The sequence below is a fragment of the Amblyraja radiata genome, chromosome 10 (assembly GCF_010909765.2).
Source record: "Amblyraja radiata isolate CabotCenter1 chromosome 10, sAmbRad1.1.pri, whole genome shotgun sequence".
Taxonomy (NCBI): domain Eukaryota; kingdom Metazoa; phylum Chordata; class Chondrichthyes; order Rajiformes; family Rajidae; genus Amblyraja; species Amblyraja radiata.
This window is the reverse complement of record NC_045965.1, coordinates 18,884,957-18,911,350: the sequence shown is the minus strand read 5'-3', so window position 1 is coordinate 18,911,350 and position 26,394 is coordinate 18,884,957. Positions and strand designations below refer to the sequence as shown.

The 26,394-nt window shown below is 41.9% G+C and overlaps 1 protein-coding gene across 9 annotated transcripts in view; it reads right to left on the bottom strand.

The window, feature by feature from the left end:
• Nucleotides 1–26,394, bottom strand: part of LOC116977628 (phosphodiesterase 4D interacting protein) — a 375,033-nt gene that overhangs the window by 31,047 nt on the left and 317,592 nt on the right. For 6 of the 9 annotated variants that reach the window (XM_033028241.1, XM_033028242.1, XM_033028235.1 and 3 more), the window contains 3 exons: nucleotides 13,129–13,382; nucleotides 2,607–2,741; nucleotides 1,561–1,737 (listed from right to left, as the gene is read on the bottom strand). In XM_033028241.1, the coding sequence (XP_032884132.1) occupies nucleotides 1,561–1,737; nucleotides 2,607–2,741; nucleotides 13,129–13,382 (566 nt within the window). The remainder of the gene's footprint in view (nucleotides 1–1,560; nucleotides 1,738–2,606; nucleotides 2,742–13,128; nucleotides 13,383–26,394) is intronic. The other 3 variants (XM_033028240.1, XM_033028244.1, XM_033028243.1) reach the window with 2 other exon arrangements.

The following is a 26,394-nucleotide window of genomic DNA, read 5'->3' as shown; positions in this document are numbered from 1 at the left end:
CGCACGAGAAGCGCAAGACAGACACCATTGTGTGCAGATGCCGAGAAGTGTGTTCAGCTCTGGCTGAAGAACTTCTAATCTTGTGTGGACGCGATAAGAAGTTGTGTTGGGCAAATGTGAAAACTTTGGGCTAGAGGATTTGTCTATTGGCCGGGCACTGGGAAACACAGAGGAGATTTGGTAGATAGATATTCTGTATGGCAGGACTGCAAACACAACTCGTAAAGCACCACTGCAGGTGTGGAAATGGTCTACAGGACCATTCCCGTGAATCCATACATAATTCTATAAAAGGGCAGACAACATTTTAGTATTTATCAATAATATTCAAATTAATTGGAAGTAATGACTGTGCGATCAAGTATTACTGCAAATGTTATCTTAGAGGAATCTTTGCCAGGCACAATTCTGGATGTAGCATCAGGCACTGGTCCAAGATTGTTTTTGATGAACAATTTATTTAGAGGGAATAATATACAATTTCACTTCCCCTTATCACCCAGATTCAAATGGGGAAGCGGAAAGATCCCTTTTAATTTATAGAAGGCATTGAAGAAATAGGCCAAACAGGCGCGAAATAACAACGTATCGCTACTTAAAACTGATGGAACAATGCTGCACTCCTGAAGGATACACTTCTGCAGTAATACCGATGAACCAACATTTCTGGATGGCATGAATCTCACTATAATGATGATAATGCATACAGATAATCTAAACAAAATTGCCGTAGTTGATGCCACACTAAACTATCTTGTGAAGATGCTCCAAAACCCCAAAAAAACAACATTTAAATTTTACTGATAGTAAAATATGATTTTTCAGCCAAATTTTAAAAGAAAGATAATTGTTAGCAACTTAACATAAGCTCAGTTTGCATGTTAGAGTTTTTGCGTGACACATCTTTACAAGTCGGAAGTAAGAAGATGGGATACAAGGATAATAGTGCAATATTAATCTTCTAAGAGCCGTTGAGAGACCCAGAAGAGTTCTAGTGGACCACTTTATTCCAGCAGATGATAAACTGGAAAAAGCTCAAAGAATGAGAGATTAAAAATGTTGAGAAAAAAGACCTGGTTACATTTTAAAATATTTTTGTTATTTTTTGCAAGGGAAGCAGTAATGAGTGTAAATATACATGAGAGCATTTCTGACACAAGCCACGTGTGTACTTGGGGCATCATAGTTAATTATCATTTTGTTCTCAGCTGACATCCACACAGACACAATTTCAGCAAGAATTTACCATGATTGTGAACCTTTTCTGAAGCTGACCTATATTTTGTGTTGAGGCTAATCTTGGTATTGTTACACCAATTGCAGGTATGATAAGCTAACAGCGCAGATTAGTGGCTGAGCCTCCGAAATTGAATACTATTTAGAATTTTTTTTAAATCACACTTAATCATGAGCAAAGAAAACAAATGAATTAGAATAGACAATTAAAGCTCAAATATTTTTAGTGCCCCGATTAAACCTCCACCACTCCACATCATGCTGGTTTGCACATGCTCTGTTACATTGGTGGTATCCAAGCAGAATATCAGGTAAAATTCTCACTTTCTCTCAGCTGTCTTTGTAACATGTGAAGTTCTTGTTGGACCTCGGCCAGTGAAAATGTTGATGGTGTCAGGTAAGCTGGCCCAAAGGGCTTGCTTCCAAACTGAGAAGGGAAGCCAGCACAATATGAAGCCTGACAGGCATGAGGGCTTGGTGGCACACTGCTGGAATAGAAACCTAAAGGTGGACAGCAGAATCAAAATAGAAATAAAATGAAAAGTTTTATAGAAATAAACACAAATTTCAACATAAAACACAGTAAATGTGGAAACACTTATTAAACCTGCTCCTACTGTGCATAAATACACCCAGATTTGGAATTACTACACTTGTGATTTTATTTTTCCTGCTGTTCCAAGCCCTAAATGATCTGACTTGCTCAGGTACGTTCGGTATATTCCTAATTCTTTGATGTTTTACCGAAATGCTCATTCCCACTGAGATCAAGATCGTGACTGTCAATGGATGTTATTTCATCATTCAACTTCTAAATACAAACCTATTACTGCGGGAGTTAGTGGTGAGGGAATTCTGGATCGATTTTCTCCTCCTTAGCCCAAAGACTTGAAGCAAAGGCTATAATCAGTATAGAGCTTAGCACCTTTATTTTCCTGATCTGCACTCTTGATTTATGTTGGACAGGTGTAACTGGACCAACCGTACAATGCAAGTGTCAGAAAGATTAAACCCAGAAAGCAAATCGTCTGTTCTTAGAAGTTTTACGCCTTAAACCACCATCTACCTTTTGATGAGCATGACAGGGATTGATGTTCAGTGCGTGGAAGGCAGCATTGTACCCATTTTGCATCTTCTACTTCTAACTTGTATTTAAATGTTAGATTTAACATTAGATACCCTGAGCAAAAAAGGGTATCAAGTAATGAGTGTGACACCAAATTATAATAACCCAGCAAATGTAACCACGACTGCACTGAAAACATTACCTGAATTGAAGGGAGGAAGATCAAAACCTTTTACTTAAAGTGTCTACACTCGTTTTAAAGCCCCAATTAAAGCTATAAACATTGACCAATTTCTAACTGTACCTTTTTGTGTCTTAGCAGTGTCACAGGGTTGTTGAGAGAGTGAGATGTTTGCATTATCCTTGGGTTGACTTTCACATGAAGAGGCAGATGCAAGAGATGAATGTTGGGATGAATTTTCATAATGATTTTGATCATCTGATGAGAGCAATTGTTAATGTAATGAGGTGTCAAAAAGCCACAAAACTCATAGAAAGACATGAAACTAAAACAAAGTCAACATGTAAATTCTTGAACATAATTTCCAATATAAGGGCACTTCCACCAGAAGAACTGTAGCAGTTCAAAAGATGACTCATCACCACATTTTCAGGGTCTTGGCACCAGATTCCAATATGTGAATGTATCCAAATAATAGTTTTTCTGGTTGAGAGGCCAGTGATGATGGATCGTCAATTTAAAGTTATCACTGTTCCATTTATAATAGCTCAAAGAGCTTTAGTGCCAATGAAATATTTTGCTGGTGTAGTGCCTGAATATAAAATAGCTGCCTCTTTGAGCAATGCGATAATAGCAAGAAAACCTATTTTTTGCTAACACTGTATGATAGATAAACATTGAACAGCTTACTGAGGAAAATGCCCTGGTTATTTCTCAAGGTAGCGCCATGGAATCTATTAAGTCCACCCAAGAAAGCAGATGGTCCTTCTGTTATCCCCACCAAGCTCACCACCAAACTCCACCAGCTAGGCCTCAGCTCACCGATATGCGCTTGGATCCTGAACTCAGGAAGTGAGACTGGGCCCGTACCTGTCCTCCACCATCACCCTGAGCACCGGCACACCACAGGGTTGTGTACTAAGCCCCATGCTCTACTCCCTCTTCACTCACGACTGTGTCCCTGCATTCGACACCAACACCATCGTGAAGTTTGCAGACGACACAACAGTGATTGGGCTGATCACCAACGGTGATGAAACAAAATACAGAGCGGAGGTGCAGAACCTGGCGGACTGGTGCGCCAATAACAACTTGGCACTAAACACCTCCAAGACCAAGGAGCTGATTATTGACTTCAGAAGGTCCCATTCTGGAGAATACGCCCCAATCTCCATTTATGGGGAAAGTGTGGAGAGAGTGTCCAGCTTTAAGTTTCTGGGCACTCACATTTCAGAAGACCTCACATGGTCCACAAACACCGCCGCGCTGGTCAAGAAGGCACAGCAACGACTGTTCTTCCTGAGGACATTAAAAAAGACTGGTCTGCCCCAACAGCTGCTGACAACGTTCTACCGCTGCACCACAGAGAGCATACTAACGTATGGCATCTCTGTGTGGTATCTCAGCTGCACGGAGGCGGAGAGGAGAGCTCTTCAGCGCGTCGTCAACAGAGCGCAGAGGATCATCGGGACAGAGCTACCAGCCTTGGAGGGCATCTACCACACGCGGTGCCTCAGGAAGGCCCTCAGCATCCATAAGGACTCATCACACCCCTGCCACGGTCTGTTTCAACTACTTCCCTCCGGCAGACGTTACAAGGCCTTCTACGCCCGAACCTCCAGACTCAGGAACAGTTTTATCCCAAGAACTATAGTGGCTCTGAACCGGCCCTAATGAGTGCCCCCCCACCCACCCCCTTTGGACAGTCTCCCTCAGATGGTCACGTCAATCAATTCAGCTTGTTTATTTATGTATTGTATTTATTTACCTTTCTTGTACATCAGTGGAGCTGCACACTAAATCTCGTTGCACTGACGTGCAATGACAATAAAAGATATATTATTATTATTATTATTATTATTATTATTATTATTAACCTCTTAGCGATGGACAACAATGCAGCACTTCTTCAATGAAATGTTAGCTAAGAATTTGTGTGTTCAAACCAAATTCCTCCTGACTTACCAACAGACAAAAATGTACTGGTATGCACCTTCAATTAACATATACTGCATGTCATGTGGCTGGAAGACAAAATAAGGATGCTGACCTTTTTAGAGGCGCTGGTTTGCCGTATCAGTGCATGCTGTCACAAAGAAAGCACTGCCCATAGCTAATAAACTCATGATAATGAGACAAATGATTGAAGCATGGACTGTTGTGCCTGTAGACTATGTGGGACAAACCCCCATTCCTCCTCCCCAATTTTATGTTTTAATAAAACATTTGAGATATATAATTGAATTAATTGGTCATCTTCATAAAATGGTTTGACAGTACACGATAAGATAGCATTCTGACTTGGGGCCCTTCAGAGTAAGCAAAAAAATGTAGCAATTTTCATTGTATGTACTGCTATCAGTATGTTCTAGATCTCTACACATGTAGAGTGTCAAATTATAACTGGATTACTAAATGAAGGGGTAATATATATCAGTATAATTCAGTTTAATGAATCAGGTGAAATGAATTGAGATATTTAAGATTAACGAAGGTGGTGATGAGGTTACAAGATCACTGTTGAGTGATATAGTCATCCTATGATATCACAAAGGCACTCTGTGATGATAAAAGGACGGAATGAGCAATGCACATAGAATGAGCAACACACTCATGATACAATAGTTAGCGAGAATAACACGGTAACTGTATGAGACTATCTGGATACCCGAATGATTTCTTCTGGCCTGCCCATTAGTGAGTAAAAACTGTCCCTTATAGTGTGCTTTGTGACAGAATATTGATTTTCATAAATGAGGTTCAATTTATAACTGGTAAAAGTCATAAATAGACATTGTTACACTTTGCTGCGATACATTTTAAACTTATTTGCGAAGTATACTTTATTTATATAGCAATACAGCAGCCATAAAGCATCAGCACATCGGATATAAACCAGAAGTGGTGCTGGTTGAAGCATAAATACTGCCAGGAAACTATTGAAGAAATGCAGGCTTTCTAAGTCCTGATGTCTTCTGCATCCACTTAAACAAATGAACAAGCATCGAGCATCAAACACAGAACATAAAACAGTACAGCACCGGAAGATAGACTGGATGTGGAAAGGATGTTTCCACTTGTGGGAGAATCTAGGACCATACTCAGAATTAAAGGACGGTCCTTTAGGAAGGAGATGAGTAGAAATGTCTTTAGTTAGAGAGTGGTGAATCTGTGGAAGACATTGCCGCAGAAGGCTGTGGAGGCAAAGTCAATGGATATCTTTAGGGCAAAGATAGATAAGTTCTTGATTAGTATGGGCCTCAGGAGTTATGGGGAGAAGGCAGGAGAATGGGGTTAGGAAGGAGAGAGAGAGATCAGCCATGATTGAATGGCGGAGTAGATTTGATGGGCCGAATGGCCGAATTATGAACGTACGAAGTGGCCCTTCAGCCCACAATGTCCATTCTGAACATGATGCCAAGGTAAACTAATCTCCCCTATCTGCATGCCATCCATATTACTCCATTCCCTGCATATTGATGTGCCTATCAAAAAAATCTCTTAAATATCACTATCTCATCTGCCTCCACCACCATCCATTGCAACGCACTTGGTGGGAGATGGTAAGTAACATACTTGCCCCCACACATCGCCTTTGAACCTTGCCTCTCACAACTTAAAGCTATGCCCTTCCGTCTTTAACATTTCCACCTTGGGAAAAAGTGCCGACTGTCTACCTGTTTATGCCTCTCATAATTTTATATACATCTATCAGGTCTCTTCTCAACCTCTGACACTCCAGAGAAAACTATCTGTCTTTCCAACCTCTCCTTATAGCTAATACCCTGTATTCCAGGCAGCATTCTCATAAACTCTTCTGCATCCTTCTCAAAGCCTCACATTATTCAACCAGAACTGTACACAATACTTCAAATGTTGCTAACCAAAATTTTATATAAAGTTGCAACATCACTTCCTGACTCATATACTCAATGCCCCGGCCGACAAAAGCAAGCATACCATATGCCTTCTTTATCACTCTCTCCAAATAGATATATATGTGTTGCCACATTCAAAGAGCTATGGACTTTGACACCCAAGATCCCTCTGTATATCAATGTTTATAAAGGTCACGCCATTAATAGTAAGATTAAACGAGAACTTACCAGTTTGAAGTTTAATCTTTATTTTATGAGTAACGTTGAGGGATTACGTGAAGACCCCGTCCAGTACGCATGTGTGTCAATCTTCAAAGCAGCGGTGTGAAATCACAGATAACAGTTATTGAACTGAACATAGTAAGATAAGAGAACCATAATACCAGTTGAACTTTATGATAGGCTGGGAGCGGAGGGCACGTAATCCCTCAACATTACTCCTCTTAAAATAAAGATCAAACTTCAAACTGGTAAGTTCTCGTTTAATCTTACTATTTTACTTCGGAGTCATGTGAGTGACTACGTGAAGATTTTAAAGCTCTGTGATTTCATGCCGTGGAAACGAGTCCAGGCGTCATACACTGCATCAGTAGGCCAATGATGAGTGAACATTAAGAATGCATTCAGACATGACATAGATATAAACATGTTGATGCTATTAATGAATAATAGTGGCAATAGTAACCTCCCTCAACCTGGAGGAAGTATGAACCATACCTAACATAGAGTTGGCAAATACCCCATATCTGGCAATAGGTTATTCTGAATATTTGGACAGATCAATGGTTTGACCATCCTGCAACCGCTAGGATGTGGTCCATCCCTGCTGCTGAGGTATAGCGGTCCTGGTGGAGTGAGACTCAATGTCAATGTACACTCCTGTATATGCCAGACCCATATAACCATCTGGAGAAGGTTTGTAGTGATTCCTTCTAACAAGATTTTAACTAATAATATTGCTGTCAGTCTATAAGGCTATTAGGAACCTTGACATACTGGTGTAAATGCGTGATCACACACAACCCAAGGTCCATGGGATATGCAACATCTAGTTTGGTCTTGTGTCCCTGTCTAATCTGCTTGATTAATCATAAACAAAACATGTTATTATAGCCCGCAGATATGATCATCCTATCCAGTGTTGCAATGACTGGACCCATAGCGCTGTACTCAGTGCCATGGCGTAATCACTAGTACGTGAGTATGACCATGGACAGGGATGTTGCTGGTGCCCATCGGTGAAGTGACGTAGTACAATGTTAACAACCCATATCTCTGCGTCCCTAAGCTTGGGAGGTTTTAAGCTGACGATACCTTCATATTCTGGATATCAGAGGGTGAGACCGGAGTGGTTTATGTACTCCTCAGCCAAATGATGAGGAGGTACTTAAGGCACAGTAATGGAATAGTAACTTAATGTTATAATCCCATAAAACTGAATTTTAATGTGTCAGTCATCCGTGCCGAGTTAAACGTAAGGAAGCATAAACAATGCTTCCCATCTCCCATGCAGATTGCTGCTATTTGGTGCTATCCCTGCAATCTGTAGTGAGCACTCTTAACGCTTATGGTTTGACAACCCGAGCCGCAGAAACGATCTCTCAGAGTCTGTAAGTCTATGAATTGATTATATCATGCAGAGGATGGTTTCAACATCACAACTGAACCAGCATCTTTTTATCCGGAACTAACCATGTAAGGTTTTATGTTCATTCTTCGCCTCAGCAGGAGCCATAGGTATATAACCCAGGCAGGCACTATGAAAACCCGGAAGCGGGATCTTGCTGAATTTTGCAAGACCCGTCTATTGAGGCCAAATGGAGGAAGACATAAAAGAACATTCCTTCCTAGTGTAGCGAGAATGCACCCTTCGCCACTGTATGCCTCGTTCACTGTTGATTGAAACTGGATGCAAGCAACTCAATAGTTAGTGTTCTATCAATCCACATTGTCATTAAATACTTTGTGATCACACATTCATTCTGTGTTGTCATTGATTTTGCATAATAATACACCAGTGCTAAATGCGGTTTGGTAAAACTATCACCAGATACTTTGATTTGATTGTACCTTTGTGATTAACATATACCACCACCAAAGTGTATCATCTTGGACTTGTGCATGCCGTATATGCATATCCACACACCCTTTAATGCACAGAATGCACCTGGTGTCTATTGGCAGTTGATACCATCACTGAACACTTGATAACTCATGCTAATCCCATCTGCCTCCGTAACAAGAGATGGTATTAGTAAATTACCCATCTTTGGGCAATAGCATCAGTTTGGAAATGACTGAAGATTTACAGATAAGAGGTTTTAGTGGAGCAAAGCTGTCCATCATTGTGACTTTGATTGTTTCAGCTAAAAATAGCAGAGGTCTAATTTGTTGTCTCAGAGCTGATCCCAGACCAATAAATGGATGATTGTATCCCAATAATCAATAGTTTCAGTTGGTATCAACCTAATTTAAATTTAACTGGACGGGTGAGAACCAATTCCTCAAATATAGCTATGTGGCTGATAAGGCTAATTTAGTAAAATACAGTATGTTCAATATCATCCAGATTGGCCATGCTACTTATTTGTTAGCTCTGTGCAGCCGAAGCACTGATAGTAGTGATTTGGTAAATAATCTGGAAACTGGAGTTAGCCCATTTTGTAACGCACCTGAGTGTATCGTTGCCTCATCCAGTTAAATTTCAAATATCATCAACCCTGTGAGCGGAAATGATCACATGGAAGTTATTCAGAAAAGTCTATACATAACATGCGGGTTGAGGCTGTTGACAATGATGAGTCCACATCCCATTCTTGTGAGCCTTGTCTTGAAAGGCAACTCCAACCATACCTGTGTGCAGTATAAACTAATCTAGTGTTATCCTAAACCAGTGTAAATATTCAAACCAGTTTAATATTACCAACTTGTATCCGTGACAGGAGACATCATCGATGAGGTTCCATACCTTTATCCGAATGGGTGGACTTATGCAACCCGACCCAGGAGCTGCCTCAAACATGTGTGCATGATTTTACATCTGCTCCTGGGAGGTAGAGGAGCTCGAGTACGAGGTTGGCGCATCTTCCAGGAAGGCCGTTCTGGCGGTAGCCTAAAAAAGATCTTTGTCCTGGTTGTACGGCCTTCAAGCTTTCACCAGCTTCAGTTCATCGTGGTTTGCTGGTGGGTGCGTAGGGGTGCTGCCGTCGAAGATGTGAGGTCTTGCGTGATGATGTGGCCTTCCTGAACCCTACGGCCACTCGTCGAGCTCCTGCTGCTGGTAGTGTTGTTCCTGCACCCCCTGCACACTTATGGTTTCTTCAGCCAAACCCCTGTCTTCAGAGTCAGCCCAGAAGTGACTCCTAATGCTCCCCTCTGTCGAGAGAGATGCATTATGCAGCCCTCAATAAGGTGCTGCCATGGGCGTCCCAGGACCCCCTGGTGACTAGACTACATATACACGGAGCATGTCACATTGGAGCTTCTGATCGATCAACCGCTCCATGCGGGATATGCGATCACAGTTGCTCCCGCCGGCGGTGAGTCTTCACAGCCTGACTCGTCCGAGTCTTCGGCCTGTCCGACTTCTGCTTGGCTTTCCCACCAGTCTGAGGTGTCGATTCCGACTGTACAGGTGCCAGGTCGGAGACTGCTGATCAATAGCGATCCAGGTGCAGTCTACCGCTGCTAACTGCCCGCAATTCCGCGGTCCTCCGCAGTCAGTCTGGATGCGGTCCATTCCTGTAACACATTCTCACAAAATAGCACAAAACGACCTTCGAGTAAGGAATTTACCTGCATGTCCTTTTTAAACCTTATGCTGCGGGGCAACGCTCCTCCCGAGCCTGGTCTCGTGGTCGTGGTTTGTTACAGCTGGGGTTCTTCTGTGGTCCTTGTAGAAACACTTCCATTGCGGGTTATTTCTCCCCCGAGCTTTTTCTCCGCGGTCCCTTATAACAGGGTTTCTCCACGGTGTTTTCCAGTCGGGGCTTTCTTTCCCCCCCCCCCCCCCGATCTGGGTATCCCCGCAGTAACTGCAGCCGGGATATCCCAGCGGTCCCTATAAAAGGGATAGCCGCGATTTACAAAGTCGGGGGGGGGGGGTATCCTGCTTCAGGGGGGGGGGGGGGGGGGGTGGTGGTATATGAAGCCGCTGGTTTAACTGCCAGCGGCACAGTAGGTGACTTACTGCCGTCCGCTCCTCGCATCCCGCAGTCTACGGAGCGGGTTCTCAGGTCGCTCCCCGCTTCCCGCGGTCTCCGGAGCAGCCGTCCAGGTGCCCCCGGCACCAATATGAAGCCGCTGGCACCACCGCTTCCCGCTTCCCGGGTTCTCCACCAATATGCCAGCGGCTCAAAGGTGAATCCACCGTCGCTCGCTACCCGCATTCCGCGGTGCCGAGCGCCTAGGTCCGTGGGCGGGATTCCCCGTGACCGGGGTTCCCTGGAAGTTCGAGACTGGGGTTACCCCTCCGTCCCGACTTTTCCCCGGACTTTTAGCAGGACCTCTAAGTAGAGGTTCCTGCAAGAAGATTTAACCTGAAAGTTTAAAAAAAAACTTACCTCAGGTCTGTTTCTGGCAAGAGAATCACGTTCACCCTGCCAGTCGTCACGCAATGTGATAGACGATATGACATGCATGCGTACTGGACGGGGTCTTCACGTAGTCACTCACGTGACTCCGAAGTAAAATTGTGTACTTTCACCATACATTCAATTTCCCAAAGTGCAACTCCTCACACTTGCTCTGATGAAATTCTATCTGCCATTTCTTTGCCCATTTTCGTGGCAAATCTATATCCTGCAGCACACTTTGACAGCCATCCTCCCTGTCAGCAACTTCACCAGCTTTGTTTTCGACTGCAAACCTCCAAATGAACCTATCTACGTTTACATCCAAGTCAATTATATATATTCCAAACACTAACTGTCCTAGCATCAATCTTGCGGAAATGCACACTGGTCACAGATCTCAGACATGCCGACTGTCTCTAATTAGCTCTTCCAAAATAAAGAAAATTCTACCCCAAAGAATCCTCTCCAATAGCTTCCCTACCACTGACATGAGACTCGCTGACCTATAATTTCCTGGATTATCTCTACTTCCCCTTTTTAAACAAAGGAAAAACATTGGCTACACTCCAGTCCTCTGGGACCTCGCCTATGACTATAGAAGATACAAAGATCTTTGTCAAGTGCACTGTGATCTCCTCTCTTGCCTCTCTCAATAACCTAGGATAGCTCCCATCAGGCCCTGGGAATTTATCCCCATTAAAGCTCCTTAAGAACCTCAAAACCACCCCCTTGATCTCAAATTGCCCTTACGTATTAATATTTAACACACTGATCTCACTGTCCTCCATGTCCTTCCCCTTGTTGAATACAGATGTAAAGTACTTGTTTAGTACATTGCCCACATCCTCTGAATCCAGGAATAAATTCCCTCCTTTATCCGTGTGCGACCCTACCTTCTCCCTGGATACCCCTATTTTTAATGTATGTATAAAAAGCCTTTGGATTTTCTTTAATCTGACTCACCAATTACTTTTCATTGCCTCTTTTGGTCCTTCTAATTGCCTGCTTGAGTTATTTCCTGCTTGCTTAATGTTCCTCAAAGTCAGTCTGATTTCATCTTACATCCACTTTTTGGCTAAATTCACAAACACTTTGATCATCCAAGGATCCCTTACCTTGCTATCCCTTATTCTTCCTCCTTACTAAGACCATGCTGGTCTTAGACTGATCAACTGGCTATTAAATGACTGCCACAGGTTAGGCATGGACTTCAGGTGTGGACTTGCCCAATAACAACTGCTCCCAACTTATTCTCCTGATCGGCTGCTTAATGCTGTCATTTGCTTAACTCTAATTTAGTATCTTCCCACAAGGTCCAGATTTACCTTTATCAAAGTGCATTGAGTTTAATATCTCTATCTCTAAAGAAAAAATGTCAGACAATGGATTGTTCTCTCAGAAAATTCAGTGCAACTCAACTCTTTTTTAAGGGTGAGAAAACGTAGTGAAGGTTAGCTGCCCAAGGGACTTACTTATGTGCCTTAGAAACATAGAAACATAGAATATAGGTGCAGGAGGAGGCCATTCAACCCTTTGAGCCAGCACCGCCATTCATTGTGATCATGGCTGATCGTCCCCTATCAATAACCCGTGCCTGCCTTCTTAATGAGGATATCCTCATACAGCAATTTATTCATGGTATTAGCATTGATATTAGAATTTGAGAGACCTTTTACACACATTAAAGATGTGAAATGCTGTTACCAATTAAGTAAGCTGGTTACCTATCTAAATGCTCAGCATATTCATCAAGGATCTTTAAGATAGCATACCACACAGAATATGCAACATATGTAAACATAATCGGCTGTCCATGTTGTCCTAACATGACCCATTCTGCTTCCACATTTCTTGTTGTTTCTACTATTCCAAGGAGTTACCTACACGAAGGCCAGATTGGCATTTTTCAATTATACCCTATTGTAAATACTTCACAAAAGATTGCCGAGGACTGTTTCATGGGAGTGAGGCTGGATATGAAGTTGTTCACATGAAAGACGAGGTAGAGACTTGCTCTACTTACACCATCACTGAAAATATTAGTTCACATTCTTATTTCAATGTGACTGCTATGTCTCGACACAAATGTTGCAGCTACACTGATTTCAACACTGATTTCATTTTAACACGTGTAATTATGCTCCTTTGCCCTTCCAGTGCTTAAGGCAGTCCGAGCTTTAAATGTAACCCTACCTGCTGTGGCATGTGCTTCCAGCTCCGTGCTCTGTTGATCATCGTGCGAGTACTCACTGCTCAGGTCAACTTCATAACAATAAGCATCCAGGTCATCGTTGGTTGACTCTTGCTCATCCGATACAAACGATCCTCTATCAGATTGCTCAGACTCTGAGAGAACGTGGCTGTTGGTCGGAGTGTCTGCCCGGCTCTGTAGTTTGCAGTTTAGGGATTCAATGAGCTTGTTTTTCTGCTCAAGTTCTTTGTTCAGTCTGTGAATAAGTTAAAACGACAAGGAATAAATATCATCAACCCGTCAGAGTTTGTAGCCAATTTCCTTCCAGCATTCTATATACATTAGTCGCTGGAAAATCTTTCATTAACTTTTACATTTACTTTGAAAACCTCTACTGTAAGCTATGAGAAGAACGGTAATTGACTAACAGAATATAGATAGGCTGGTGAAATGTGTGATCAAAAGGCCAATGAAATATAACGCGACAGATAGATTATATTTTGATAAGAAAAAACAAGTATAAGTAATATATAAATTGAATGGCACAATGTCCTAAAATAGTTACAGCAGTATAGAGAGAGCTGTAAATAATTGAAATGGACAGAGGAAGTTAAGAAAGCAGTTGGCGCTGTTGATGGTTGCCTGCAGTCCGTTTGTCTTTTAAAAAAAATATTTTTAGTATGTTTAAAGTATTTATTTTAGTATTTTATGTGGGGGAGGGGGGTAGGGTAAGGGGGAAACCGTCCTTCAGTCACTTCCTGGCACGGATGTGACTATTCTCCGAGTCGCGCCCTCGCCCCCCTCCTCGCGGCCTACCAACTGGTTTGGCACGGCCTTTCCTGCCGGGACCGGACCAGAGCTTCAGCGCTGGATACATCCCGGAGCAGGCGATATCTCACCTAGGATCGCCGTTTGAGGCTCCGGAGTGTTGGGCCTGCTGCATCGACGGATCTGTGGTTCGCGGAGCTCCCAACACGGGCGACGCTGACCAACATCGCGGAGTCCTGGGACCGTTTGCAGGGGGCCGCCAGCGTTGAATCTCCACCCAGCTCGGCCTGTGGACTTCGGGAGCCGCGGACTCCAGTGGAAGGTGGCCGATTCAGAGGTCCAGGCCGCTGAGGATGTTCTTCCGCCCAACGTCGGGGTTCCATCGTTCCCGGTGAGAGGGCCTGAACATCGGGCCGCCCGTAGCGGCGACTGCGGGGGCTCGGGAGGCCACGACCACGGGTGAACATCGGGGAACATCAGCGAGGAGGTTGACTGGACTTTGGTTCCTTCCCTCACAGTGGGGAACTTTGTGTTGTGGATTATTGTGTTCTGTGTGTTTGTTTTTTTATTCGTATGACTGTATGGGAAATAACATTTTGTTGTCTCTTACTTGAAGACAATGACAATAAATTGAATCAAATCACATCAAATCAAATCAATCAAGCAGTTTAAAAAAAGTATACAAGACCCAGGGTCTTACAAATAGGAGTTCTGAGTAAAGGAGCAAGGACATTGGAAAGATATTGTCAAGCTTGAAAGGGCTCAGAGAAGATTTACGAAGATGTTGCCAGGACTAGATGGTGTGAGCTATAGGGAGAGGTTGAGTAGGCTGGGTCTCTATTACATGGAGCACAGGAGGATGAGGGGTGATCTTATAGAGGTGTATAAAATCATGAGGGGAATAAATCGATTAGATGCACAGAGTCTCTTGCCCAGAGTGGGGGGGATCGAGGACCAGAGGACATAGGTTCAAGGTGAAGGGGAAAAGGTTAAATGGGAATCTGAGGGGTAACTTTATCACACAAAGGGTAGTGGGTGTATGGAACAAGCTGCCAAAGGAGGTGGTTGGGGCTGGGACTATCGCAACGTTTAAGAAACAGTTAGACAGGTACATGGATAGGACGGGTTTGGAGGGTTATGGACCAAACGCAGGCAGATGGGACTAGTGTAGCTGGGACATGTTGGCCGGTGTGGGCAAGTTGGGCCGAAAGGCCTGCTTCACTCTATAACTCTATGACATCATGATGAACCTTTGCAAAATGCTGGTTGAATCACAACAAAAATATAATTGGACCAAAATATGCAAATGTCACAGAAAAGATGTATAAGAGATTTACTGAAATGAATACTGGAATATGATCTTAGTTCCATGAATAGATGAGATAAATAGGGATTGTTCTCCTTGGAACAGGAGAAGTTGAGTAAGATATTGGTATTTAAGATTAGGAAGGGTCTGTACAGAATAGCTGAATATAACTTGTTCCCAGCAAGTAGAGTCCATTGCCAGAATAAGTAATAGAGGTAGATTCAAACATGGTATTCAAAAGGTAAAATAATGCAGTGGAGGGGAGATGGTGGGGGAGTGGAAGAATTGTTCTTGCATTGAGTCAGCATGGAATAAATGGGTCAAAGAGTCTCCTGCGCTACAACATTTCTGTCATTCATAAATAGTGGGTTATTTTTATTTACATTGAATTTTAAAGGATAGTAGGTAACATGGCCCATCATCCATGTAGCGGCTTCATGAAGCAAGATATTTGTTTTTACATTTCATTCTCTGACATTCCCGCCACCTTCAACGTTATTCTACCACCAGTCATACCTTCCCACCCCCACCTCTTTCACTTCCGTAGAGACCATCTTCTGCAACTTCTTGGTTTGCTCTTCTTCCCACACAATCCGCATCCTCCCCAGGCATTTCCTTTGCAACCACAGGAGATGTAACACCTGTCCCTACACTTCCTCTTTCACTTCCATCTTCTGGGTGAGACAGAGGTTCACGTGCACCTCCTCCAATCTTATCTACTGCATTCAGTGCTCCTAATGTGGCATCCTCTCTTTTTACATCTAGCCTTCGTCATTAACTCCACCCATTTGCCAATCACCCCCACTCACCTGTACCCACCAGGTGTTCCCCTCCTTTACCTCTCTTTTACTATATTCTCCCCTCTCCCCCCCCCCCCCTCCCTCCCTCCCGCACACTATCAGTCTGAAGTAGGGTCTATCCATTCCTTCCACAGATGCTGCCTGCCTGACCCGCCAACTTCCTCCAGCTCTTTGCTTAAGATTCCATCATCTACGGTCTCTTGAATTTCCAAGATATTTGTTTGGATCAGTTCCCCTATTCATGATTTAAATGCTACCATTGATTCAGATTCCATTTCCAGTAGCCCAGCTAGGGTAGAAACCATTCTCTGGGACAAGCTAATATGTTACATTGTCTACCTTTTATCTTTTGGTATACTGTGCAATTTGTAAGATATCACTACAAAAGTATAACGTGATTTTCCATGTCAGAAATCTTGCCTTAAGCAATCTCAGTTATGATGTATCGCAGACACAATCCAGGGTAACCCTCCACACTATTCTAGTGACATAGAATATTTGTATGGACATTTTATACTTGTTATTCAAGAGTAGGAAAACAAACCCATTATCCTGAAGCCACACAATGTAATTTTCAATATTTTTTTAGTATGTGCACATACCAATTAACAATGTGTCATTGACTTCACATAATTATAAACTGAGCCAGAGTAGACCATGTATTTCAGTGGCACCACACACAATACAATAAAAATAGAATCATATAGGAGAAGACCTTCATGCAAGAAAACTGCCACGATGATAGATCACGATGATTGCAACAGAAGGCTGTGGAGGCCAAGTCAGTGGATATTTTTAAGGCAGAGATAGATAGATTCTTGATTAGTATGGGTGTCGGAGGTTATGAGGAGAATGGGGTTAGGAGGGAGAGATAGATCAGCCATGATTGAATGGCGGAGTAGACTTGATGGGTCAAATGGCTTAATTCTAATTCCTTATGATCTTAATCCTGCCACAGGATCTGAAATGATCTGTAGACTCAATATATTTTGTTTCCTATAATCAGTACCCAAAATGTATATACCAGCAGAGCTCCATACTGCAATTGTTTTATCTTATTATATACTGCATGCAATACCATGCGCACACACAATCATTGTTTTGACCTATATACAAAGTGAGCATGTTAGCACAGAGTGTACTGCACTTACCTGCATCAGCAATGAAGCAGAACTTCTGTTGATCTGTAAGCTGCTATGCCCATTTGTTGCCTGGTCATGGAGTTTGCACTTTCTTGGGAAGGTGATCATCATGCTATCAGGGGGCCTCAGCATTGTGTAGGGCTTATCTGGCCTAATGATATACCCCACACATGATCGCCTTGGCAGCCAACATGGCCAACTTGCCAGCTGTCACTGTGATGGGCTGCTAGACTGGCATAGATTCCATGCACAGATTTCCAACCTAAGTATCATGACATCTGAGGAAGCTTCTGCTCTCTCGTTGGACTCCATGAGGAATCCAGTAATCCCAGGTTCATCAAACAGCTGAACTGAAAGTCGGACATCTACATGTAGACAGTAGACAGTTTCAAACATCCAAGTACTGGAACTGTCACTTTTTGTTATACAATGTACAACCCAGTGCAGCATTCACCTGTCAATGTTGCTACACTGACATAAAAACACAGAGAAATGCAGTAATTTGATCAAATTTAACTGAATTCTGTATTGCAGTTAATTTCTTTGCACAGGAATAGTGACAGTATTGACCTGGATAAATATTGACTGCACTAACCTGTACCTATATGAATTATAATGACTCCCACATTGAGCAACTAAACTAACTATACAACAAGTATACAGTGACTGCCATATCCTATGTACGCATCTTCTATTCTACCCAGTATATATAGTGACAGAATCGGCCTCTGTATACTGATTTATTTAGCATGCATATGCAATTATTACCAATTTTCTTTACCCATAACACAGGCAATAAACATTCCACAGTTCAAGTAAATTAATTAAAAAATACAACAGTTGCTCTAATTTGTATTAACTGCAGATATAGACTGTAATAAGAGAGTAATTTAAACCGAATACAGGGGGTGCATGAATTTAAATATATATATATTGTATTACACTGTTGTAACTTGCATATATTGCTTCTGGTAGTCTGTACATATTAAGATTATGTTAATTTATATACATAATAATCATATATACGTATTGAAAATAATGTGATAATCAGCACCTGTAGCTGAGACACAAATTCTCAATATATAGGAAATAAACGTATATGCATTAGACTAGAAATATAAAAGTACTGTATATTCAGTAGATGTCAAGATACGCAGAGGCTCTAGTTATATCTATTGACAATCTAAATCTATATTTATAGATGCTGCATTGTTCTGTACTAAGCCAGTTTATCAAACTGAACGTACAATAAATATAAATTTGTTCATAAAACAAATTAAACTGCAGATCAATGGTAATAACCTATGGACATTAACAATTTACATATAATATGTGGTGTATGAACAGTAACTGTATAACCTGTTGGACTCAATAAGCTACTTCATATATCACCATTGTATTACGAGAAAGAGATCCACATATTCCACAATAATCCTAAGTATCTAAAGCTTACAATAAATTCTCAACATTCTTTCTAGCAAAAAAGGAACTAAAGACATTTTCATTAATTGATAAAATCTTACACCGGCTGTGAAATACCTATTTACTATTTCCCCTTCTTCCAGCTTCTCATAAGCTTACACATGCCTGCAAACGTGCACAGTTGCAGGTGGTTTACAGACTTGCTCATTGACAATTCCTTAACTGAAGTTAACTGGTTGAAGTCTCTCTATCACTGGACAGGGTTCCTTTATTGTCTCATTCATACAGTGCAACTCTTACTTGTCAAGTTCCTCCTTGGTGCTTGCAGCCAGGATCTGTTGCTGCCGTTTTAAGTTTCTCAGCTGCCCATGTAGCAGGCTTCGCTCCTTCTCCATCTGTTTGCGGAGCATGGTCATGTCCTTCTCCAGGTTACGGGCACTACTCATGGAGAAGGAGAAGAGGGATTCTCGGTAGATCGGGCTGTTCTTTGACAGCATGGCCAGCCACAGAGGAGCCATCTCCCCGCCAGGAGAATCTAAGTGCCACAGTCAATGATCAGTGCATTGAGAGTTTCCTTTACTTTAAGGAAAGCACAGGAAATCAAGTTCCAGGAAGAAATTGCAATCATTAATCAATATGTCAGCAGGAATCACCATCGTGAATATCTCGTAGCAACATGACAGTGGACAAGTCAATGGTGACAGCTTGACACAGAGAAAAGCACATATTTCCTGTGCTGCTCTCTCTTCCCTGCGAGTGTCCAGACTAAATGCTCAAGTATCCTTACTCCTCCCCACTGCCTTCCCTCCCTGCAACTCAACATCAAACACATCAACGCACTGCCATAAAATATAAGATTAAAGATCAACTGATTTGCCCAATAGCAAAATCTGGAGCTTTGTTCAAACACTACTGACCTATAACTAGGTTTTACGTAATAAAGCAACTGAATAGTATAAATTAAGGTAAAATTTAACGGTCAGTGGTTAGCAGCTGCACTGTCAATTTAACAAAGCGCAGATGTACCACAGACGGTTAGACTCAACAGACAAAATCCCTGCTCCTCACAGGATAATCTGTTCAAGCACAGAATTATTGAAAATAATCCAATCCTATGACATTTGTGGTTATTTCCCCAAAGGCAATAATATTTTAAAATATCTGCCTGAAATTTAATGACCAGATCCAGTCCCAAAGAAACTCAGAGAAAAATAAAAATGGTTTTGGAGTAGGAATGACAGCAACACTACTGGTTGTGACATGTAGTCTGAAAGGTACTCTTACATTAGCTACTCGTCAATATTGAAACATGTGTTTCATGTTTATTTGGGTCAGGTTTACCGTTTAAATGTTGACAAGAATCAAACGGAACAAGAAAAAGAACACAACTTTGTAACTTTCAGTTCCACTTTCCTTTGCCTACAATAAATAATTAGAAAGAGAATGAGCATTACGTCGTAGAAGATGTGATGAACTGGAGTGAACAATATATTGAGTGGAATAGTAGGAAGGAACTGCAGATGCTGATTCACACCGAAGATAGACATAAAATGCTGCAGTAACTCAGCGGGACAGGCTGCATCTCTGTATAGTAGGAATGGGTGAAATTTTGGCTCAAGACCCTTCTTCAGTGAGAGTCAGGGGAGAGGGAGAGACAGCGATATGGAAGGGTAAGATGTGAAAACGAGAGATCAAAGTTCACGTTCACAAGTGATAGGAGTAGAATTAGGCCATTCAGCCCATCATGGCTGATCTACCCCTCCCTCCTAACCCCATTCTCCTGCTTTCCCCCTTAACCCCTGACAAAGGGGTTTAAAAGGGACGAAGGTCAAGGAAAATGTAGAATAGATCATTGTTAGCTCGGGGAAGGTGACAATGAGGCATACAAAGGCAACATTTAATCAGGCAGACAGTCAAACTACTTGAAGTTAGAAAAGTCAATATTCATACTGCTGGGTTGTCAACCACTCAAGTGAAATATGAGGTGCTTTTCTTCCAATTAACGTTGAGCCTCGTCAATAAATTGAGTGGAATTAGTACAACATGGAAATGATGGTGAGAGCCAGAAATAATGATATCAGTCTTCTTTTTTGTTAATTTGGAAAGAGTGGCTCATCCATGGCTTCATGCCAGAAAGCCATCTGATAATACAGAGCAGGTCGGGTGGCCAAAAGAAACAGTGAACCAATAAGAGATAGGTAGAATCAGCTTGCAGACAAAACCTGGTTTCATGGGAGCAAGTAGATGAACTTTTCCTGGAGATATGTGGCCTGCATTCAAATTTGTTGGATCTACCACATAGATCAGAGCTATGAAGATGGCCAATTAAATACAGGCAGAACAGAGATTAGTATGGTTGAATGTGTCAAATACTTTGGAGAAACCATTTAAAAAGGGAAGACATTTCTGAAGACTATACACTCGGAATTTGGAGCGAATGGAGGGTGCAATTCCAGTTTCAGTTGTAGGAATGACTAATTATGTGAAAGGGATATCAGTGGGAGAACATTGCTGCAGGATAGATTATAGTAAATATAGTTGTGAAATAAGATGAAGATCAAAAGGGGGTAAAGGTTTTACGCAGGGATAAAATCAATTTTATTAGGCGAGTGAATTAGCAAAAATGGACTGGAATCAGTTATTTGATCTAGGATATGGGAATCATTTAAGAATGCGGTTCAGAGATCAGGTTCCCACAACGATGAAAGGTGGGATTTCCAAATCAGGGGTTCTGCATGTAGCTAAATGTATAGAAAGTAGGATAAGGAAAAAAAACCAATGTGAGTTTAATTTACTGCTAGACTGGAGAATTAGGGTAAATGTAGAAGTGAAACAAAGGGGAAATTGAAAACAAAGAGGGTTTGAAAAAACGGCAAATAAAATGAAATAAACTCCAAAAATGTTTTAGAACTGCAAAAAACCCCATAAAGAGCAAGGAAATAAGGAACGGAGGAAGTAGTAGACCCAAATAAGGACCAAAAGGGTAGAGGATGTAGATAGGGTCCTTAATGCTTTTTTATGTCACTGTCTTCACAAAAGAGAGGGGTCGTGCCAATATCAAAGTTGAGGCTAAAGAGCATGAAATAGTGAAATAATTATTAAAGAATTGAGCATCTTTGAAAATGGTTATACAGACAGATCTGGATTAAATGTATCTCAAGCTGTTAAAAGAAGCCAGGATGGAAATTGCAATTACTGCCTTCAAGTTTTCAGTTCTCTCAGGTCCCAGAGATTGGAAAATGGCTAAAGTCATAACATAGTTTTAAAAAGGAAGGTTGGGGTGGATAAACCAAGTAATTACAGGCCAGTTACACTTCAATTACAGAATCCAGTATGAGGCTTTATTAAGAAAGGTACAGCTTAAAAGTAAAGACTCAAGTATGCCAAGGGAGAGTGGCAAATTGGACCCAATATTGACTCATTGACAGGAAGCAAAAGGTAATGGCAGTCGTATATTTGTGACTGGAAGGCTATTAACAGTGAGGTTCCAAAAGGTTCAATACTCAGCCCCTTCCTTTTTGTAAGAAGTATTTGGAGACAGTGTGATAAAGAAACATAGAGACGACACTACAAGTGACAATCTGGTTTCCAGTGAGGAGGAAAATTGTAGATTGTAGGAAGGTTACAATGGTCTAGCCAGTTGGGCAGGACTCACCAAAAATACAAGTAATAGCAATGCAGAAAATAAATACATTGAAATATGACAAATCAGCAAGGTTAAGGTGTTACCAAAGCCTTAAAGGAAGGTGGTGAGGATTTTGTACATGTCCCAAGTACAATCTCCTTATGTACTCTCAATGCAGGAAAGATTATTTTACATTAGCAATATATCACAATATTATTATAGATAAGCATAAGAGACACAAAAGCAGGGAGGAGTGTACAATTAAGGATGCTGTGATCAAAAGGAGTGAACATTTACAGCTGATCAGTGTGAGCTTCCATAGATGTGTTAAGGGCGGATCATGGGCGGACTATGTATAAACATTGCTGTAATTTCTATATGGTGAAACCAAAATGTATAAAAATGGCCTTTGTTTAAATCTGACAATGTGCACTTTAATCACATGTGATTTTTCCTTTTACAAAGTAGGGGGCAAATAAATAAATGATGGATCTTTGTCCCAAACATTATGGAGGGCACTGTATGTATTAAGTTATGTGCATCACACTTGGTAAGGAAGTGCATGCACATTGTCCAGAATAATATCTGAACTTCAAATTTTGTTACTATAAAATAATATTGAAAATTGATTTTATCCCCTGGAGTTAGTAAGATTCTGGATTTAACTGAACTCTTCAAAGTATTAATGGGAACAAAGATAAAAAAAACCCCATCTATGATTGATAGCAGGGTTGTGCAGGGCTCTACAAGTTTCATAAGGGTGGAATCAAGGAAAGAGGGTTTATGTCACGGCCCTGTTTCCACCAATCTTTCCACCACCACGCACAAGAAGCGACAAGACAGACACCATTGTATGCAGATTCCATATAATGTGCCGTCACTATAACCATATAACCATATAACAATTACAGCACGGAACCAGGCCATCTCGACCCTTCTAGTCCGTGCCGAACACATAATCTCCCCTAGTCCCATATACCTGCGCTCAGACCATAACCCTCCATTCCTTTCCCATCCATATAATTATCCAATTTATTTTTAAATGATAAAAACGAACCTGCCTCCACCACCTTCACTGGAAGCTCATTCCACACAGCTACCACTCTGAGTAAAGAAGTTCCCCCTCATGTTACCCCTAAACTTCAGTCCCTTAATTCTCAAGTCATGTCCCCTTGTTTGAATCTTCCCTACTCTCAGTGGGAAAAGCTTTTCCACGTCAACTCTGTCTATCCCTCTCATCATTTTAAAAACCTCTATCAAGTCCCCCCTTAACCTTCTGCGCTCCAAAGAATAAAGCCCTAACTTGTTCAACCTTTCTCTGTAACTTAGTTGCTGAAACCCAGGCAACATTCTAGTAAATCTCCTCTGTACTCTCTCTATTTTGTTGACATCCTTCCTATAATTAGGCGACCAAAATTGTACACCATACTCCAGAATTGGCCTCACCAATGCCTTGTACAATTTTAACATTACATCCCATCTTCTATACTCAATGCTCTGATTTATAAAGGCCAGCACACCAAAAGCTTTCTTTACCACCCTATCTACATGAGATTCCACTTTCAGGGAACTGTGCACAGTTATTCCCAGATCCCTCTGTTCACCTACATTCTTCAATTCCCTACCATTTACCATGTACGTCCTATTTTGATTTGTCCTGCCAAGATGTAGCGCCTCACACTTATCAGCATTAAACTGCATCTGCCATCTTTCAGCCCACTCTTCCAACTGGCATAAATCTCTCTGTAGACTTTGAAACTCTACTTCATTACCCGCAACCCCACCTATCTTAGTATCATCTGCATACTTACTAATCCAATTTACCACACCATCATCCAGATCATTGATGTACATGACAAACAACAGTGGACCCAACACAGATCCCTGTGGCACCCCACTCGTCACTGGCCTCCAACTATTATCTATTTATCTATTTTATCTTTTTATCTATTTTATCCTTTTGTTATTTTATGTTGCACAGTGAGCCAGATGCAACAACATTTTTGTTGGTGTATTTTTGAATGACAATAAAGCATTTGATTGAGATGCCGAGAAGTGTGCTCAGCTCTGGCTGAACAACTTCTAATTTTGTGTGTGGACTCGATAAGAAGAAGACCAATAAGGGCCATAGGAAATGGTGTAGATTGCAAAGCCCTTTCTGCCCCTTTAAGACCACTGCTCTTCTCTATGTGATTGCTCTGGCAGAGGCAGATTCCCTGCGTCTCTTCATCTTTCTCTGCAGATTTTAGAAGGGTCAACTCTGTGCCAGCTAGCATTTCTGCTATGCCTTCACCAAGACATCTGTTCACAGGATCATCTTCTTTGCAGAGCTCTGGAAGATCAAAAGGTCCAAGGATAAATGCGTCATTGGAACACCAACAAATGTTAAATGAATGTGGACAATACATTGCATGTTGTACCACACACGCACTTTCTATTTGTCCTACAGATTAAGAAGGCTGAGTATGATCATCAGTAGAAGTTTAAAAAGCAAACAGGTCGTTCTCATTGTACTACAAATCTCAGTGACATTGGTGACAACATAAACTAATTTGGCCTATTAATCAATGGAATAAAAAATCTGAACGGCTCTATAAATGGTATAAATGGTAGTTCTGACATGGGGTCAAGGAAAGGGCGTTCACGTCGCGGCCCTGTTTCCACCAATCTTTCCACCAATCTTTCCACAAGAAATGCAAGACAGACATCATTGTATGCAGATGCCGAGAAGCGTTTTCATCTCTGGCTGAACAACTTCTAATCTTGTGTGTGGATTCGACAAGAAGAAGAAGTTCTGACAGGTTGCAGCCTGGTTAGCAAAAGCTTCATTTGCACTTGAAGTTCAATAGAAGGATTAACAGAAAGCCCATGAGCATACCACAAAAAGATGTCTGCAGGATATCCCGTGGTAACAATGAAATTCCATCAATGCTAACAGAATTCAATATAAGTGATTGCTCTGAAATCAAACTGCAATGCCCTGCAGCACACTGTTCAATACCTGAGTGTGGGAAGTTCTAAACCAATTTACTCCCGACTGCTCAGCTCTTAAAAAAATAAAATTATTTTTTTTCTTTAAAAAAAAAAGTGGCCTGGGGCATCGGGATTAGCCATTAACAGTCACTCTTGCGATAAGACTAAGCGAAAACAAGTAAATGTTGCAATATGGTCCAGCTATTGAAGGGGAAAGAATCAGAACACTGACCACTGAGGAGTGTTCTGCAGGTGAATGTGCCTGGACCAGAGCTGGAAGTCAGACGACACAAGAGGTGTGGGGATGGAGGTGTTGGCGGGTGAAGTGGATGTCTTACAATCCAAAAAAAATGTTTGAGAGACACAATGAATTGCAGACAAAAAATGCTGGAGAAACTCAGCGGTTGAGGCAGCATCTATGGAGAAGTTCTCCTCCTCTCTCCGAAGACAGTTTCGCAACATCCTCTCTCCCACAAAGCCTACTGTATCCGCCTCTTCCTTTCTTTTACCCGACCCCCCCCCCCCTCCCCCGACATCAGTCTGACGAAGGGTCTCGACCTGAAACGTCGCCTATTCCTTCTCTCCATAGATGCTGCCTCACTCACTGAGTTTCTCCAGCATTTTTCATCTACCTTCGATTTTTCCAGCATCTGCATTTCTTTCCTAAACAAAGAATTGCAGAAGCTGCTTTACAAAAAAAGACACCAACTGCTTGAGTGGGTCAAGCAGCATCTTTAGAGGACGTGAATAGGTGAAGTTTCGGGTCAGGACTCTTCTTCAGATTGTTGTAGAAGAGAAAAAGCTGGGGAAGAAGTGGGGCCGAGAAAATGTCTGACAAATGATAGGTGAATACAGGTAAGGAGAGGGACAGGTGGCTGGACAAAGGGTAGATATGAAACAGAGACAAAGATGAGGAGAGCAGAGGAGTGAAATGTGAAGCCAGAGGAAGGGGTATTTGTGGAAAAGACAGGGGGGGGGGGGAGTGGGGGGAGGAGAAAAAGGGGGGTAGGATACTGCGTGAAATAGGTACATGCCTGTGTGGTGTACAGGGAGAGAGGGGAAAAAAGGAGGGAATTTGCCTAAGATTGGAGAATTCAATGCTCATACAAGTAGAATATGAGGTGCTGTTTCTGCAGTTTGCATGTGGCCTCACTCTGGCATGGACGCCTAGGATAGATACGTCGGCATGGGAATGGGAAGGAGAGTTAAAATAGGAATAAGGAACTCTGGAT